The sequence below is a fragment of the Artemia sp. Qi Xiang Cuo genome, chromosome 19, assembly GCF_049724085.1.
Source record: "Artemia sp. Qi Xiang Cuo chromosome 19, ASM4972408v1, whole genome shotgun sequence".
NCBI lineage: Eukaryota > Metazoa > Arthropoda > Branchiopoda > Anostraca > Artemiidae > Artemia > Artemia sp. Qi Xiang Cuo.
The window spans coordinates 29,373,052-29,393,490 of NC_142812.1; the positions used below are offsets into that span (position 1 = coordinate 29,373,052).

Consider the following 20,439-nt stretch of genomic DNA (forward strand, 5'->3'; position numbering starts at 1 on the left):
ATCACAAAGGCCGTTTAATTAGAATAGAAATCTCTTTTGAAAGCACTAAAAAAAACTGTAGCGTAAAGAGCGAGGTATTGACTTGGGGGAGAACCCCCTCATATACGTAATAATTTCTGTTCTTTTTAAGTTCTAATATTGCTTCTTACTTTCAGTTGAAAACACTTGTTTTTTGTTAATTCAATTTCTGATCGTTTTTTAAATAATAGTTGGAAATCCGGCGCCCCCTTCATAAAAAGGTCCCTTACCACAAAGAAACATCCTCCACGGAAAGATTCTCCCGAGTAACCCCTCCTCTAGCCCCCCCTCCAGAAAAAAATCCTTCCTGAAAATGTCTGTATACTTCCCAATAACCAATAAATAATGTTGGCAAGTCCGGCGCCCCCTTCATGGCAATTTCCCTTCCCCCATGAAAACTTCCTTCATGAACAGATCCTCCAATATAACCCCTGACCCCCCCCCCCACTACCCGAAAAAAAACCTCCTGAAAACTTCTGTATGCTTCCCAATAACCAATACTATATGTTAACATTGGGTAAAGTTCATAACTTTTAGCCCTCCCCTTGGGGACTTCGGGGATTAAGTCATTCTAAAAGACATATTTATCATATTTTCGACCATGCTGAACAAAATGGCTATCTCAAAATTTTGATCGGGTGACTTTGGGGAAAATATTAGCGTGGGAGGAGGCCTAGTTGCCCTCTATTTTTTTGGTCACTTAAAAAGGGCACTAGAACTTTTAATTTCCGTTCCAATGAGCCCTCCCAAGATATTCTAGGACCACTGGGTCGATACGATCACCCCTGGGAAAAAAAAAATAAATAAATAAACACGCATCCGTGATCTATCTTCTGGCAAAAAATGCAAAATTCCACATTTTTGTAGATAGGAGCTTAAAAACTCTATAGTAGGGTTCTCTGATACGCTGAATCTGATGGTGTGATTTCCATTAAAGTTCTATAGCTTTTAGGGTTGTTTCCCCTTTTTTCGAAAATAAGGCAAATTTTCTCAGGCGCGTAACTTTTGATGGGTAGCACTAAACTTGATGAAAGTTATATATTTGAAATCAGCATTGAAATCTGATTCTTTTGATGTATCTATTGGTATCAAAAACCCGTTAAAATGACCCTTTTAACCCTTTTTAATCACAAAGGCCGTTAATTAGAATAAATAGCTCTTATGAAAGTACTAAAAAATCTTTGGCTTAAAGAGCGAGGCATTGACTAGAAGGTGAACCCAATCATATAGCTAATATTTTTTTTTTCGTTTTAAGTTTTGATGTTTCTCCTTATTTTCAGTTGAAAAACTTGTTTTTTTTATATTTAATTTCTGATTTTTTAAAAATAATGATGGGAAACCCGGCGCCCCCTTCATAGCAATGTCCCTTCCCCCATGAAAACTTCCTTCATGAAAAGATCCTCCCATATAACCCCCGACCCAACCCCCCCCCCACGACCCGAAAAAATTCCCCCAGAAAACGTCTGTATACTTCCCAATAACCAATACTATATGTTAACATTGGGTAAAGTTCATAAGTTTCAGCCCTCCCCCTGGGTGCTTCGAGGGATTAAGTCATTCTAAAAGATATAGTTATAATATTTTCGACCATGCTGAACAAAATGGCTATCTCAAAATTTTGATCGGGTGACTTTGGGAAAAAAAACGAGCGTGGGAGGGGGCCTAGTTGCCCTCCATTTTTTTGGTCGCTTAAAAAGGGCACTATAAATTTTAATTTCCGGTACAATTAACCCTCCCGTGATATTATCGAACCCCGGGTTCAAAACGATCCACCCTGGGAAAGAAAAAAAAAAAAAACTAATTAAACACGCATCCGTGATCTTTCTTGTGGCAAAATAATCAAAGTGCTACATTTTTGCAGAAGAGAGCTTGAAAATTCTGCGGTTAAGCTCGAGGATATCTTTGATCTGATGGCCTTAATTTCATTGGTATCATCTCATTTTTTGGGGGTCTTTCCCCCTTTTTTCGAACATAAGCAAAATATTCTCAAGTTTTAAACTTTTGATGGGTAGAACGAAACTTGACGGAACTTATATATTTGAACTCTGCATTAAAATTTGATTTCTTTCGTGTATCTATTGGTATTAAAATTCCGCTTTTTAGAGTTTCGGTTTCCATTGAGCCGGGTCGCTCCTTACTTACAGTTCGTTACCACGAACTGTTTGATCACTTCACAGATCCGATGCCCTTTTCCGCGAACTTGTTTAAGCTAAAAAGGAAGCAGTTTTTATAGCTAGCCTTGTGGCAATGTCTTAAATTCCTATAGAGGAATTTCGGGAAAATATTGGACAAAGCCCAGAGGCACTTTGAGCTTGTACTTTTGAAATTACATTTTAGGAGTCCAAATTGCTTGTATAAATTCTGTTTCTTTTAAGGTATTTGAGATGATTCAGCAACAGTCTCCAAAGCTACCCTCATGGCTGACTGAAATAAACAAAATACCTCCATTTTATAAAGCAATATATGACTTATGTAAATGTCCTAATGGTTTTGCGGATACTCCTCGTATATATGAGCTACTTATATCATCAGGTCTTGGGCAAGATGTTCTTAGCTGTATCTGGAGTATTGCGAATAAATGTGTTCCTGGGTATCTCATGGAAATTGAGCTGTATATTGCCCTTGCATTGGTGTCAGTTGCACAGGTAGTATTTCTTCTATTCTTTTGATGCTAAATCATAATACGTAAATGGAAGTAGGAAAATGTATCCCTCCAGTGAGATTAACAACGCCAATGAATACATACGTTACAATGAATGCAACATGAAATTTGCATTATACAATAAAAAAGACAACAAAAATAACAGAACCATAGTTAATGCAATGACGTTGACTTTGTATAAAGTAGTTCTGTTTATTTCTTCTTTTTTTTCCCCCAAAGAATGTAGAATGAGGGGTCGTAGAAGCTTGTGGCATGGGCAATTTGATCCCAAGTTAAAAAAAATAAAGTGACCATGTTATAGGCGAAAAACGATGACAGTCTGCTGCCCCTCAATCACCCTATGTGTCCCCGCAAGCCTGCCTGGTACAAGATAAGTTTTAAGGTGAAAATTTTAATCTCAACAATCGGAAAGTTAAGGAAAACTGTTCATCCAAGGTTGGTCTGATTCTGGTAGTATCAATGACAAGGGCTCCAAATAATGCAATATCCTATTTTAAACAGATGCTCCTAAAATGTATTTTAACAAAAAAAAAAAAAATGCGATGTTACATCTTGTTGTAATCAGAATCATACAAGGAATCTCAATCTGTGCTATTGAAGGACTCAAAGTGAGGCCCATGATCGCCCCCTCCTGCTATCCCAACCCTCAAATTTGCTAATATGCACATGTTGTACCTTTTATGGCTCATGATTTAAGGAATGCTCGTAGGTTATTAAATGTTGTTAATTAAGGACTGTCTTAAACCAAAACATATTAATTAAATATATGACAAATAGCGTTTGATTATTTCTGAAACTGGTATTTATTGGGTCCTGAGCTGAGTTACTACTGAGCCACCTTCTCAGCCGGGTTCTCCCCCGTGCCACTCCGCGCGTCCCCAGGTGGTGGATAGGGGAACGCTCTACATATGTGTAGGGTACCTCCATTGAGTAGGAGGCGCGGACCACGGGGGAGGGGGGGTGGTCTCTGAGGTCCATAATATAAACTGGGCCACTCTCACCCGGGGGTCATTTAATACAGGTGGAGGAAGAAAAAGGCCCCTCGGATGTACACTGAGCAGGGTCCACCAATGTGTGGACATGTCCCGTTAGTTACAAACCTTCTCCCAGCAAGGGATTAAGTTGTATGGTGAAACAGAACACCATCATGGGAGGATCCTCTGTTGGAGGACAACTGTGGCAGAGCGGAGGATCCAGATTCATTGACAACGGTCTCAGCAAGATGGTGGAGAGGAGTGGTTTACTGCCACCACCCATTTAGCCAAGAAACTTTCTTCTTTTAACTTTTATGGATCAGTTGAATTCAAAGAGAAGGAAGCGTGCTACCGCGTCTGGGGTAAGACGAAAGGCGAGATTTAACAGCGAATGATAATGTTACCGCGTATGGGGAAACCGACGATGTGACGACTTAAGACGAAAATATGGGAGTTCAGCAGTTAATGGCGAATACCATTAAGGATGTTTGTGCTTGATGGCATCCCTGCCGACCATCGCAAAGTTTGATTCCCCTCCCCCCTGCTAGGGGATATACTACATAAAGTAGCTGCCGTTCTGTGTTCTGAGAAACGTAGAATTTTGACCTTTAAGACTAAATGCCTCCGCCATATAGCTGGTGTAATGTATCCAGACAGAATCTCCAACGAAGACCTTCGAAGGTGACTGAAACGGGAACTACAATTTTTTCAGAAAGTTCGATTACAGCAACTTAGGTGGTTGGATCACATACACCGAATGACATACTGCCAAAATTTACCTTTGAAGGAAGGGTCCGCGGTATCCGCCAACCTGGAAGACCTAGGAAGAGATGGTAAGACAACTTCGGAGGTGACCTCCTATGCCTCCTCAAACAAGCTGACTATCGAGCGACATAGAAGAAACTGATCTATGAACGTGTAAAGGAGATGGCCGCAACGTGACCATGAGGACGTCCGGGATATGAGTCAGAGCTTGTTGTTTACAAATATGAAGAAATAAGCGTTTCTAAAACAGTAGGCGTGCCCTGGTAAAGAGTAAGCCTTGGCACACAGTAACTGAAATGAAATAAGTCAGCTCTCGATAGACAACGATCCAGATATAATAAGTTGTGTGAAGATTCAACTGAAAAGTAATTCCAACGTTGGGGAAAACATTTTTGGCAACTCTAAAGAAGAGCTTGAAACCCTGTGAAACCTCCTTAAATGTGATATAGAATCAAATTAAAAATTGTACCATTGGAATCACATTAATTGAAAACCGTTATCTGGATATTCCCAGTCCGCCATCTTCAAACCAACTAAAATTGAACTGTTGCATGGGTAGCACTGATGTTTCTCTGTGTGTTTTGTTTGTATTTTTTTTTTCTCTGGGATCATCATATAGAGTGGATGGCCATACAAATATAATTTAGCTCTTATGCAGATTTGAATGTTTCCCACGTTATTTTTGTAAATCTGTACTCTTAGCGCCAAGTTGTGTGCTGAACATCGAGAATTCCCACTTATGGGTGCTATTTCTGAAATGGGAAGATTTTTTTTTAAATGATTAGTCCCTCTTAAGAATTATTTTATTCAAGAAAATTGCTGAACTAGACGAAAGAGATACAGATTGTTTATATCTATATCGAGACGAAGTGTCAAATGTGGCAGTTTGGCCTTAGTGTATGGAACTAAAAATTGAGGTCTTCGAAATTTTATCTTGGAATATTGATGCATAATATCATGGTTGTGCTGTTAACTCAGATGGTAGGACCCTCCGCTTACCATGGAGTTTTTTTTAGATCAAAGTCTGTCATCTTGTTTTTTACAAAAAGAAGGATGTGGAACTGAGGAGAACTGAATGATGTTAGCTGATAGCAAAATCCTGTTTTATGGATTTGGATTGAGGCGAAATAATCTTTTCCTGGAGTAAACGAATTTTTACAAGCATTCACGACAGTTTAGCTTTACCTAAGTGTTGTAAAATAAATACTAAGGCCTACAATGATTTATTTTAAAAAGTTCGATTTTTAACTAATGCCTAGAAAATATTTTAATCAAAAGTGTATCACTAAAAAATTACAGTTCTTTTGATGTATGTATGTGATCAAAGCAGGCTATTCTTTGGTTCTTTGTTCTTTGCCACTTTTCAGGAAGCTACTGCTTATAATTCGCCCTTGGCCCCACAGAATTATTGTGTAAAAACTTTACAGAACTCTTATCTATAATGGCTAAACGGCATAAATTTGTAGAAAAATTGTAACCAGGTCAGAAGAACAAATTTATATTTAATGCCTTTTTTTTTTTTTTTTTTTTTTTTTTTTTTTTTTTTTTTTTTTTTTTTGCAAAAACAGAAAGTTTACTTTGTTTTGTATAAACATCTAAATTAGACAAATAACTTAGCTCAATTATATCTTTAAATCTAAACTTCCTTTTCATGCTGTACCTTATGAACACAGTGAATTAGATTTTGCGTCTTTCGGGAAGCACTGGCGTTGATCTAAAAAATTATATGATGCAAAAACTCATTATAGCTTTAGAAAAGTCAGTCTTGGCTGGTTTAACTATGGGTCTCCTGGGTTTGACTTTTATATAATCTGTAATTTAGCCTTTTGTATCTTTCTTCTTCTATGAAGACAGGAGTAATGGTCTCTTTTTTTCAGACAGGAAAGCCGTTCCAATCCCTGGATGCATTGCGCTTTTATGATACTCCATTGATTCCTGTCTTAATTCATCCAGCTTGTGCATATATCAATCAAAAAATAATAAATGGATCTCCAGTTAAATCAAATATTACTAGTACTAATTTTGAAGTTGTTAATCAGCAACCCAGTTCAGATGAATTTGGTGATTTTGTTGGTGCTCGTGGAACTCCAAGTAACTTGAACAATTTGGTTGTGCCTAGTCCTTCAGATGACCAAACTTATGCTAGCACTAATGCACAGTTTCCGTTATATTGCCAAGTACCAAATAATACTCTACTCGGAAGTCAGCTGGGGTCACCAGGAGGTAATAGTCTAACATCAAAAATTGGTTCCTTTAATCAAGTTTCAAGTTTATTGAATAGTGACGAAATGAAACTTGACTCAGCTGTTAAAACTAGGGGTGTAACAAAAAACTCTTTAAATTTTGATTTTTCTAAGTCATTTATTGCACCTATCAGTTTGAATTCAAATAGTGATACTAGTACATTCGTGTCATGTGAGCCATATGGTGATAACTTGTCAATTAAAGGCCCATTTACTAACACAGTGAAGTCTGATGCCCCTACTGTTAAATTAAAAGAATCATCTGGAATCTTACCCTCTGGAAGTTTGTTTACATCTGGTATGGTGACTACGGAATCCTGTACCTCCACTTTAAATAAAAGTATCACTCAAGTGTGGGATCCACTTTTAGATGCCAAATCATTGATATCCAATTCTAAGAAAGTCATGCCAGCTCCCCCAAAAATATTGCCAACATTAGAAAAAATTTCCACGCCTGATACTTTAATAAAACCCTTAGGTTCGTCACTTGCACCGAACAAGTCGTCTGTTGGGAAGCAGTCTACAGTATCATGTATTGACAAATATGCAGCATTCCGGGAACTAGAATCGTATACAACTATTTCAGATAACAGTTCTGAATTCCATTTGAAAGGATCATTTTCAAATATTGAAAAAAATGCCGGTATGCCTATCACAGAAAGTAATTCCAACAATGCTTTGTTATTGGCAAATGATAATGCCTATGAAAGTGACGTGAAAACTCCTGTAGAAAATAATCTTACTAGTAACATGGAAAGTTTAAGTATTACTTCATCATTCAGAAGTGCTCCGAATGCTGAAGCAGTTGGAAATTCCTTAGTTTGTTTACTCGATGATTTCAATTTTGAAGAGAACAAAAGCTATACTAATTTGATGGTTAATCAAGACAATAGAGGTGAAGACTTTTCTTTAGGAATAAGCCTTTCTAAGTCGTCCAATCGCTTAAAACACATCCTAGACCCTGTTGTTACCAACTTGAATAGTAACCTTGTTTGTGATAGTAATTTTGATGATGATTTTGGTGATTTTGTTACTGTTTCTGCAACTTCGCTGAAATCAGGACCTGAAGTTAATTTAAATAATGCAAGTAGAAGTAATTCAAACGTAACCAACTGTAATGATATCCTTGATCTGACTGGTTTAGACTTCAGTATAATGTCTAATGTTAAAGCTCACAACTCCTATAGTCATTTCCCTAAGTCTGATGGTAGTGGAATCTTACTGGATCCTGTATTTAGCAAAAAGGTAATGGAAACATATAACAGAATTATAATCATGCATACAAAGAAAGCAAAATATTTAGCTGGTATAACTTCGTGTCTAAAAGCAATAACAGATCTGAACCCTTTTTTAGACTAAGTTTTGTGTTCTAAGAAAATTCTCTCCCCCCCCCCTCACGTGACTAATTTCTGAAAAATAAAAATAAATTTCTAATTTGCTCAAGTTTACTGATTCGAAAGTATATCGAATCCACAGAAGAATTTTGTAGCAAGGAAGTGCATGCCAAACTAAATACGAAATACCAATCGAGTTTCCAGAAAAAAAAACGACCTCTTAAAATGAATTTTACAGTCGACATAGTTTTGTTATTTTAAGGGGATACCGCTTTTTGTCGCTAATTTTTCTTTTAAAACGTTATTTGATAATAATTCAAGCAATGTGTTTAGTGTTCAGTAAAGTCCAAATGATACACTAGCAGGGCTAGAGGGGGCGGTGGTGTTGGGTAGCAGCCCAACTCGTAATTGTGGTATATTTTATGTGCTTTTTAATTTGGACTTTAGTATTAATTGTTATTTCTGTTTATCAAAGCTGAGATCAAACCCACTGCACCGCCACAGGACATTTATTGCATGGCAGTTGAAGGTATAATTGTAATTTTTATATTTTTGATTAAGAACTTAAACATTGGATTGCAATTTTACTTTTAATTGAAATTTGGATCAACAATTGGAATTTCTAATTTGTCCTTTTTTTTTCTTTTTCTTTTTTTTTTTTTTTTGTGTATACAATAATCTTCTTGAAACCTAGGTGCTTAGAATTTCAGAAAAAAAAAATAATTTATTAGCAACTTTTTAAATAAAGAAATGTTCATAGATACAAATAATAACTGGTAATGTAACAGAGGCAGAAAATGGGTGTTGAAGTGGGTATGTCGAGTTTTCACGCGTTTGGAACTACTGGACTACAGTCTACGTGATTACTTTGATGAAATGAATCACCATATGTGATCCATATACTTCATATATGTTTTGCTTTTGGGCTTTTATATTGATGTATTTGTTTCAGGTTTGTAATCATTAGCCTTAAATACGAATTGTGGAAAATACCAATATTATTCGAGAAATATTCACTGCACGCGCTTAGACTAACTGCTGCGGTTGTAATATTAGTTTCAGATCTGTATCAGTATGGAACCTTTGAGTACCAGCTCTGATGTAAATGAAACAGAATTTGCGAAATATAGTTATTTTACAATTAAAACAGTTACACTGTGATCTTGACCAAATTAAATAAAAAAAACAAGTTTTTTAAACTGAAAGTAAGGAGCGACATTAAAACTTAAAACGAACAGAAATTATTCCGTATATGAAAGGGTCTGTCCCCTCCTCAACGCTTTGCTCTTTACGCTAAAGTTTTTTATTGTTTTAAAAAATAAATTTATGAGACAAAGTCAAACTTTAGCGTAAAGCGCGAAGCGTTGAGGAGGGGACAGTCCCTTTCATATACGGCATAATTTCTGTTCATTTTAAGTTTTAATGTCGCTCCTTACTTTCAGTTTAAAAAACTTGTTTTTTTTTGTTTAATTTCTGATCGTTTTTTAGTTAATGCAACTTTTATTTTGGCTCACCGTCATTGAATAAGTAAAAAAAATTAGAATAAAAATTGTACTTTTCTTTTGCTAAATGGATGTCTCTAGATTTGGTTATGACGTAATTTACAAATTAACTTACGTAACTAACTTCTATATTCGTAAATTTTTCTTTTAGCAAAAAATACAAAGTTGAAGGTTTTTGCAGATATGAGCTTGAAACCTATTTAATAGGGTTTTCTGATACGCTTAACCTGATGGTGTGATTTTCATTAAAATTCTTTCACTTATAGGGGATTTTTCCCCCTCTTTAAAAAATCGGGTAAATTTTCTCAGGCTCGTAGCCTTTGATGAGTAATACTAAACTTGAGAAAATTTATATATTTAGAATCAACATTATAAACCCATTCTTTTGATATATTTATTGACATCAAAATTCCGTTTTTAAAAGTTTCGATCACTATTGAGCCGTATCGCTTTTTTTTTTATTGTTTTTTTATTACGTATATGTTATTACGTATATGAGGGGGTTCTCCCCTTAGTCAATACCTTGCTCTTTACGTTAAAAGTTAAAAACAAATTTAATTCACAAACCCCTGAATCACAAAGGCCGTTTAGTTAGAATAGATAGCTCTTTTGAAAGCACTAAAAAAAACTAGCGTAAAGAGCGAGGTATTAACTTGGGGGAGACCCCCCTCATACACGTTATAATTTCTGTTCGTTTTAAGTTCTAATGTTGCTTCTTATTTTCAGTTGAAAAAAACTTGTTTTTTTTTAAATTTAATTTCTGATCGTTTTTTAAATAATGCTTGGAAATCCGGCGCCCCATTCATAGAAATGTCCCCTACGCCAAAGAAACTACCTCCACGGAAAGACTCCAGAGTACCCTCCTCCAGCCCCATCCTCCAGAAAAAAAATCCTTCCTGAAAATGTCTGTATACTTCCCAATAACCAATAAATAATGCTGGCACGTCCGGCGCCCCCTTCATGGCAATTTCCCTTCCTCCATGAAAACTTCCTTCATGGACAGATCCTCCAACATAACCCCCGACCCCCCCCCCTCCCTACCAGAAAACAACCTCCTGAAAACGTCTGTACACTTCCCAATAACCAATACTATATGTTAAAATTGGGTAAAGTTCATAACTTTTAGCCCTCCCCCCGGGAACTTCTGGGGATTAAGTCATCCTAAAAGACAAAGTTATCATATTTTCGACGATGCTGAACAAAATGGCTATCTCAAAATTTTGATCGGATGACTTTGGGAAAAAAATGAGCGCGGGAGGGGGCCTAGTTGCCCTCCATTTTTTTGGTCACTTAAAAAGGGCGCTAGAACTTTTAATTTCCGTTCCAATGAGCCCTCCCACGATATTCTTGGACCACTGGGTCGATACGATCACCCGTGGGGGAAAAAAAAAACAAACAAACAAAAAAACAAATAAACACGCATCCGTGATCTTTCTTCTGGCAAAAAATGCGAAAGTCGATATTGTTTTTGATAGGAGCCTAAATAGTAGGGCTTTCTCATACTCTGAATATGATGGTGCAATTTTCATTAAGGTTCTATAACTTTTAGGGGGTCTTTCCCCCTATTTTTTAAAATCAGCCAAATTTTCTCAGGCGCGTAGCTTTTGATGGGTAGCACTAAACTTGATGAAAGTTATATATTTGAAATCAGCATTGAAATCTGATTCTTTTGATGTTTCTATTGGTATCAAAAACCCGTTTTCTAGAGTTTCGGTTACCATTGAGCCGGGTAGACGAATCGTAGGCACTACTGACCAAAGTGGGTCGGAGACGCAGCATACACGCTATTTGCCAAATGGTGTTCAAGGTGGCACTTTAGCACTGCTGACCCCGGGAGGAGGAGAAGATGGGGAAGGGACATACGCAGTGTTTATTAAAAGGTTTGAGATAGATCGGATTCACTTCTAACCAAAGTGGATCGGAGACCAAGGGAACCTGAGATGGAGCTTACGTAGTGTTGAGAAAGGGACACCATTTGCCACTGAAAACAGTGTATGAACCGTTTACCAGCGGGGGTTGGAGACGAATCGTATGCATTGTTGACCAAACAGGGTGAGAGATGTATTGTACGCACTGTAGATTAAAAGGAGACGAAGCTTAGGCACTGTTTAGCTCTGAAAAGGAGCTTGAAACAGAGCATGCATACTGTTGACAAAAGGGAGACCATTAGGCACTGGAGACGGAGTGTGTGCGCCTGTATCAAACCTCCAATTAAAGGAGGTTGGGGAGACAACTCATACACACTGCTTACCGAAGTGGATCGCAGATCAAAGGATTTTGAGACGGAGCGCAAGTTATGTTGACCAAAGGGAGTGAAGATCGAGTCTACACAAATTCAGTAACAAAAATAGGAAATAGTGTTTTTTAAAAAGCAGCCTCATAACCCCTTATGTACCCTTTTTGTCTAAACAATGGAGAGGGGGTTAAGTGGAAGGACAGAGTTAGGTGAGGCACTGGGCCATGGGTCTTACTTTAAGCCTGTATGGGCTGTTTGCGTAATTTCTTGCCCTAATCCGAGGGCTGCAATGATTTTTTCGACCCTGCAGCCCTTTCCCAACACTGTGGCCATCTGTTTTATTTAATGACACCACGGAAAAAAATAGTATTAATAATACATGAGCTACCCATTGTTTTTTTTTTACTAAATCAAACGGTATCATGATGTCTATGATATCTTGTATGATTTTACGTAATAATTGGCTATCTCCGGGGACTCGATTAAGAAAGCTGTTTATAGAAGACCTGTTTATCTAAAAATATAAATACAGCAAAAGGTTTAAAACCATCAAAACAAACCCAGCTAGTCCAGTTGGTAGAGTACGAGTCTCTTAGTATCAGGGTCGTTGGTTTAAGCTTAACTTTTACCCATTTCTTCCATCGATAAAAAGTGGAAATATCGAGAATAGGCTATATTCTTTTTGCGATAAAAAATATATTTATGGAAGTAAAACATCAGTGTTGGACCAAAATATGCGTGCATATCGATAAAGAATTCGGTAAAAGGGATGTTTTAGATGAAAGTAGTTGGAACATTTCTTTTTACGAATGAGTATTATCAAAGCTAGTTATTTTTACGTATACATAACCTGCTGCCGTCTCTTGAATGAACAGATCAAATTAATAGCTGAACATAACGCAAAGGGAATAAGAAAATAATAGTTGTTGCTCACTTCCACTACCTCTTGTCTTGCCTAAGTAAAGAACGATGTGGGCACAATGTGTTGTTTTTTTTTTGCTTTTTTCTTATCCATACCCAGGCACTTCGTATCAAAGGAGTTGTCGTAGAAAGTTCGAAAAGGTTCGAACTTACGCTCATTCGATTTGCGCTCATTCGATTGCAAATTGGAGTGGCTAGTGCCCTTTTAAATAGTGGTTTTAAAAGTGGTTGTGCCTCTATAAACAACGCCAGCTTCAATCGGTAAATTTTGGAATGTTTTTTAGATTTAGAATATATAATACTGCCAAACGAGCGGAAGGGGTTCGCCATGTTTTTGCTAGCCAAAGCCTTGAGCTTTTTTGGGTAGTTTAAATTGTATTTTGTTTTTGGTTTCTAAATCACTCTATATTTTTTATGTTAAACCTTCAGTTATCCATTGAAATGACCTACCTGTTCATTTCTTTTTCTAATCGCCACAAAAAGTATGATTGCTTAGCTTCCTGTCTTGTCTCTTATGTGGACATTGGCGAAAAGTGGAAATCCCTCTGAAATTGACAAACACGTGCCTTGTGTACCTAAAGAACCGGATTATGTTTGGTCCTGAAGGAGGCCCTAAAGAACGTAAAAACCCCAATAAGCTAAAACGAATATTACCTTATACTAATTATATTTATTCTTTTCTTCAGTGTTCTCCTGACCTATCATCTCAATGGGATCTCTGCCTCGATGAAGTTATAAAGCTTTTCAAAGAAGCGAATAATTTATTCTCAGCTGCTGTGTCTAAAGAGGTGTTTTATGAAGTGTTTGAGGACCAAAGGTTTCAAGATTATATTAAAAGTGAGTAATCGCTAATGTGACTAAACTGGATTTTCTAAAAAGATAAGAATAATATATTCTGACTCCTCTTTTTTACATGGTTATTGTAAACTATTAGTTGCTTTCATAGGCAGCGCGCTAGCGCTGCCTAAGTAAAGAACGATGTGGGCACAATGTGTTGATTTTTGTTTTTGTTTTTTTTGTTTTTTTTTTCATACCCGGGCACTTCTTGTCGAAGGAGTTGTCTTAGAAACTTCGAAAAGGGCTCATTCGATTGCAAATGGGAATGGCTAGTGCCATTTTCAGCTGTTAAGTTGTTTTGGAGTGCAACTAGCCCCCCCCCCCCCTACGCCCATTATTCCCCTAACCACGATCAAGAAAACTTTTTAGAGGGTCCTTGGTTCCCAAATCCTGGATTTCCGGGTGCTAAATGTCTGTTTGAGGAGGACATTCCCAAAAAACCCACTGGGCAAGTGTTTTAAGTTATACCCTGAAGGCATATAAGGTTTTTATAGAAGGCGTTGTCGTAGAAACACTTCAAAAAAGGCTCATTCGATTTCAAATTCAAAGGGCTAGTGCCCTTTTTAATAGTCGAAAGTGAATGGAGGGCAACTAGCCCCCCCCCCCCCCACGCCCTTTATTCCCCCAAACACATCCAATCAAAATTTTGAGATAGCCATTTTGTTCGGCGTAGTTTATTTCCAGATAGAAAATATCTTTTTGAGGAGGACACTCCCCCACAACCCCCAGAGCAAGGGTTTTAAATTATGCCCTTGGGGCATATAAGGTTTTTATAGAAGGCGTTGTCGTAGAAACTTCAAAAAAGGCTCATTCGTTTGGAAATTCAAAGGGCTAGTACCCTTTTTAATTTGAAAGTGTTTTGAGGGCAACTAGCCCCCCCCTCCCACGCCCATCATTCCCCCAAACACATCCAATCAAAATTTTGAGATAGCCATTTTGTTCAGCGTAGTTGATTTTCACAGAGAAAATATCTTTTTGAGGAGGACACTCCCCCACAACCCTCGGGGCAAAGGTTTTAAGTTATGCCCTGGGGGCATATAAGGTTTTTATAGAAGGCGTTGTCGTAGAAACTTCAAGAAAGGCTCATTCGATTGAAAATTCAAAGGGCTAGTGCCCTTTTTAATAGTCGAAAGTGATTGGAGGGCAACTAGCTCCCCCCCCACGTCCATAATTCCCCCAAATACATCCAATAAAAATTTTGAGATAGCAATTTTGTTCAGCGTATTTGTTTTCCAGATAGAAAATATGTTTTTGAGGAGCAAACTTCCCCACAAGCCTCGGGGCAAGGGTTTTAAGTAATGCCCTGGGGGCATATAAGGTTTTTATAGAAGGCGTTGTCATAGAAACTTCAAAAAAGGTTCATTTGATTGAAAATTCAAAGGGCTAGTGCCCTTTTTAATAGTTAAAAGTGATTGGACGGTAACTAACCCCCCTCTCACGCCCACCTTTTCACAGGCAGCGCGCTAGTGCTGCCTAAGTAAAGAACGATGTGGACACAATGTGTTGTTTTTTGGGGTTTTTTTTTCTCCATACCCGGGCACTTCGTATCGAAGGAGTCGTCGTAGAAACTTCGAAAAGGGCTCATTCGATTGGTAATTGGAGTAGCTAGTGCAATTTTTAATAGTCGAAAGTGATTGGAGGGCATCTAGTCCCCCCCCCCCCACGCCCATCATTCCCCCAAACACATCCAATCAAAATTGTGAGATAGCCATTTTTTTTCAGCGTAGTTGATTTCCAGATAGAAAATATATTTTTGAGGACTCCCCCACAACCCCCACAACCCTCAGGGCAAGGGTTTTTAAGTTATGCCCTGGGGGCATATAAAATTTTTATAGAAGGTCTTGTCGTAGAAACTTCAAAACAGGCTCATTCGATTGGAAATTCAAAGGGCTAGTGCCCTTTTTTATAGTCGAAACTGATTGGAGGGCCACTAGCCCCCCCCCTCCTCTCCTGCGCCCATCATTCCCCCAAACATATCCACTCAAAATTTTGAGATAGCCAATTTGTTCAGCGTAATTGATTTCCAGACAGATAATGTCTTCTTGAGTAAGATACTCCCCCACAACACTCAGGGTAAGGCTTTTAAGCTATTTCCTGGGGGCATATAAGGTTATAATAGAAGGTTTTATGGTATAATCTTCAAAAAAGACTCATTCTATTAGGAATTGGAATGCATTATACCCTATTTAATAGTCAAACGTGATTGGAGGGCAAATAGCCCCCCCCCCACGCCCATCAATCCCCCAAATACATCCAATTAAATTTTGAGATAGCCATTTTGTTCAGCGTAGTTGATTTCCAAATAGAAAATACGTTTTTGAGGAGGACACTCCCCAACAACCCACAGGACAAGGGTTTTAAGTTATATCCTGGGGTATATAAGGTTTTTATAGAAGGTATTGTCATAGAAACTTCAAAAGGGGCTCATTTGGTTGGAACTTCAAAGGGCTAGTTCCATTCTTAATAGTCGAAAGTGATTCGAGGGGAACTAGCCCCTGTCCCACACCCATTATTCTCCCAAATACATCCAATTAAAATTTTGAGATAGCCATATTGTTCAGCGTAGTTGATTTGCAGATAGAAAATACGTTTTTGAGGAGGACACTCCCCAACAACCCTCAGGGCAAGGGTTAAGTTATATCCTGGGGTATATAAGGTTTTTATAGAAGGCGTTGTCATAGAAGCTTCAAAAGGGGCTCATTTGATTGGAAATTCAAAGGGCTAGTGCCCTTTTTAATAGTTGAAAGTGATTTTAGGGCAACTAGTCCCCCCCCCCACGTCCATCATTCACTCAAACACATCCAATCAAAATTTTGAGATAGCCATTTTGTTCTCCGTGGTTGATTTCCACATAGAAAATATGTTTTTGAGGAGGACACTCCCCCACAACCCTCAGGGCAAGGGTTTTAAGTTATGCCCAGGGGGCATATAATGTTTTTATAGAAGGCATTGTCGTAGAAACTTCAAAAAAGCTCATTCGATTGGAAATTCAACAGGCTAGTGCCCCTTTTAATAGTCGAAAGTGATTGGAGGGCAATCAGTCCCCCCCCCACGCCCATCATTCCCCAAACACGTCCAATAAAAATTTTGAGATAGGCATTTTGTTCAGCGTAGTTGATTTACAGATAGAAAATATCTTTTTGAGGAGGATACTCCACCAAAGCCCTCAGGGCAAGGGTTTTCAGTTATGCCCTGGGGGCATATAAGGTTTTTTATAGAAGACGTTGTCGTAGAAACTTCGGAAAAGGGCTCATTTGATTTGAAATTCAAAGGGCTAGTGCCCTTTTTAATAGTGGAAAGTGATTAGTAATATTTTTTGTTGTTGTTGTTGTTTAGACCAGGGCACTTCGTATCGAAGGAGTTGCCGTGGGAATTTCGAAATGGGCTCATTCGATTGAAAATAGAAAGGACTGATGCCCTTTTCAATAGTCGAAAGTGATTGGAGGGCAACTAATCCCCTTTCCACTCCCACCCTCCCATTCGCCCATTATGTTTAAAAACTAAATGTTGCCTTAAGATTAAATCAAAATTCACTCTGATAATTCTAAATCCCAATAAGGCATCTCAGCAGTATCCCAAGAACGACTGAGGGTATTATTTTCAAACTTTCGAGGCTACTTCTGCTCTTAAAATTTAACCAAATCAAAATAGTGTGAGTGTATCAAAGGTATCAAAGAAAGTAAACAGATTTTTTTTCCGAATGGTATCAAGTTTTCCATTTCAGGTCAACTAGAGGAGGTATGAAACTAAGTTAAACAGTACTATTTGTGTCCAGATTTTTAAAATGGTGTATGTTGTTAAAAATTGCTGAAAAAAGTCTTAAAAACGAAAAGATTTAAAGTGTTATTTTCTTTTTCCCTGAAAAGACTATGTCAATATAAAACGAGCAGAAATTAATTTAAAAAAAAAATTTCCACAAAGTTCTTTACTTTTCAAAGAATAGTAAAGAACTCCATTAAACAAAAAATGAGCAAAAATAAAATCAAACAATCTACCAAGCTCGAAACTACCACAAATCAGTATCGATAAATAAATGAAATCCAAAACGAACAGAAATTAAAATAAATAACCGGGCCAAACTCAAAACGAGCAGAAATTAACATAAGTTGGGCGCAAAACCCCTATGCCTTCCCAAGGCCAGAACAAAATTTGCACTTTACTGAAAAAAAATAAGTGTTTTTAGTTTTATAACTTTAATAATTCAAATAATTTTAACATTTTGATTACTAAATATCAGCATATGTAAATTAAACTGACACTGCAAATTCATTTGTATTTTTTTTCAGTAAAGTGCAAATTATATTCTGTCCTTGAGAAGGCATAGCAGTTTTGATCACAACTCATGTTAATTTCTGCTCGTTTTGAGTTTGACTCGGTAATTTGTTTTAATTTCTGTTCGTTTTGGGTTTCATTTATTTATCGATGCTGATTTGTGGTAGTTTCGAGCTTTGTAGATTATTTGATTTTATTTTTGCTCATTTTTTGTTTAACGGAGTTCTTTACTTTTCTTTGAAAAACTTATATTGTTGAAAAAGTTTTTTTAATTAATAACCCAAAAAAGCCAAAGTAGCTTTCATCAAACTTCTTATCGAGGCTTAGGTATTTTTGTGTTATTCTTGACCAAAAGAATTTTTGGTCAAGCCAAAAAATATTTTCGGCTTGTTGCTAAAACGAAAAACAAATTATATTGTTCGAAACTAATCGGTTTATTACTTCGAAAATAAAAAAAAGGTAAATTAAATTGTTAATGTTAAATGAGTGATGCTATTTATTGTCAGCTAGCTTTTCTAGCGTGTAGGAAAAGAAGACACTTTATTCTTAAGTTGGGTTCAATATCGTTTCTTTTTTTTATAATCATTGTTGATTATAAATCATCTTTGAATAAAATGGAGCTTGTCTTGTTTCTGTCAGGAATATCTAAGCTAATATATTTCATTTCTTATTTAAATGGAGACTACTTGTCTATTAAAGAGCAAACAATAGCCCAGAGTAACCAATCTGTAAAAATGGAATTTTTAAGGAACTGTCTTGCGACCAACATTTTCTATGCATCATTATTTTGAAAAAAGTAGCTTTATTCAGATTCAACCGAAGAGTAATTTGTAATCACCAGAAGAAAGTTTTTCTTCGGAATTTTGAAAAGAAGCGCGAAAAACAATTGGAATAAAAAGTACACCATAAAAATCAACGTTGTCGGAAACCCTTAACTGAATGCTTACAATCCCTCTGTAATGCCTAGCACTACTGTATCTCTTTTTTTTTCGTTTTTTTCCCAGGGGTGATCGTATAGAACCAGTAGTTGTAGAATATTGTAAGAGAGCTCATCTGAACGGAGAGTGCCCTTTTTTTTATTTAACAAAATAGCTTGTGCCCAAGCGAAGTGCGTTTTCCTCAGCGTGGCGCGAAATGCAACCTTTGGGTCGAAACTTGATAGGGGTATTAGAAGGGCGTAAGGCCTGTTTTGGCTCTCTAATCACACGAATTGACAATCCTTGAGTCACTCCGCTACATTCAAGGTCGAAAATCTCTACTTTTCCCCTAGAAAGTCGGCAATAGAAAGGACGATGGATACTGGATGCGCCATGGGTCCTCTTTACGCCAGAAATGTAGATTGAAAATGTTTGTTGAATTTTGCTTAAAACAAAATATAGCGTGCCTGCCTTTCCACAAAAGATTTGACAAGGAGAGTATGAGGGTCCATGGCCTGTAATCATGTTGATTTTTGAAAAAACTTACATTTTTTGTCCAAAAATTTTTAGATAGCCATTTTGTTCAGAGTAGTTGATTTCCAGATAGAAATTATGTTTTTGAAGAGGACACTCCCCCAGATCCCTCAGGGCAAGGGTTGTAAGTTATGCCAAAAGTTCGTTTTGGGTTTCATTTATTAATCGATGCTTATTTGTGGTAATTTCACTCTTGGTAGATTGTTTTATTTTATTTTTGCTAGTTTTTGGTTTAATGGAGTTCTAATTTTTGGTTAATCAGAGGCTAGACGCCTTGGCAGTGAAATCCGCGGCGCAAAAAAAAAAAAAAAAAAAAAAAAAAAAAAAACGATGGACAAATGAAAGAGTTACTCCCGCAACAGAATTTAGTGTATAAATATCGCAGCAGTAAACTACGTCAGTTTATTTTATTTTATTTTTCCACGCACAAGATCATGTTGCTGCAACCAAGCGTCATTTTCGAAAGTTTGGACTAGCGATATTTTAGTTTTTATTAAGATTAACTTTTTGTTTATATAAAGATCCTATGCAGATTCAATCTTGGAGAATCAAAATAAAGCTAAATCGTTTAGTATAGTAATTGTTATCAATTGTTGTTTTGTTTTTTTTTTTGGTTACTATCGGACCGAGTCGCTCCGTACTTAAAGTTAGTTACCACAAACTGTTTGAAAATCTCATACTGATTTTCTGGTAGAAATTGACGCCATTATGTTCCAGCATGTTTCTATTCATGCATTGAAATCTGTCAACTAGCACCAAATTTAGGGGGGGAATCGGGAAATTTTTGAGTTTTTCCTCTTCAATGATTGATCTAATTGAGGAAAATGGATTGCTTCGAATCTGGCCAGTTGATATTTCTCAGAGTTTTGTTTGTCTACCCGTTGGGACATTATTGAAGACTAATCCACACTAAGACAAAGATTGGGAGCCCTGTCCTCCCCTGTCCTATCAATTTTCATGTATATAGAGAAGGAAAACAGTAATGACCTGCAAAGTTGCACTTATGGTTGACATACTTGAGAGGAGAAGAGGACCGTATCCAGCGTCATCTTTTTTGTCGGACATTTTTGAGCTGCTATGCTGACTCAAAGAAAAGGAAGATTTGCCGCTGTTTGTGATAGTCGATCCATCGGACATGCCTTCTTTCTTAACGGACCCCCCTACAATAGTGGTCTCGCACTTCAATGAATGCGTCCGAATGTTAAATTTTCTGGTCAAAAACAG

The 20,439-nt window shown here is 37.2% G+C and overlaps 1 protein-coding gene across 2 annotated transcripts in view; it reads left to right on the forward strand.

Annotated features, from left to right (window-relative positions):
• LOC148940705 (uncharacterized) overlaps window positions 1-20,439 on the forward strand; it is a 59,699-nt gene that overhangs the window by 27,046 nt on the left and 12,214 nt on the right. For both annotated transcript variants that reach the window (XR_016143368.1, XM_089105255.1), the window contains exons 2-4: window positions 2,394-2,663; window positions 6,297-7,907; window positions 13,342-13,492. Coding sequence is in view for 1 of the 2 variants with exons in the window: in XM_089105255.1 (XP_088961381.1) it covers window positions 2,403-2,663; window positions 6,297-7,907; window positions 13,342-13,492 (2,023 nt within the window). In the remaining variant the exon portion in view is untranslated. The remainder of the gene's footprint in view (window positions 1-2,393; window positions 2,664-6,296; window positions 7,908-13,341; window positions 13,493-20,439) is intronic.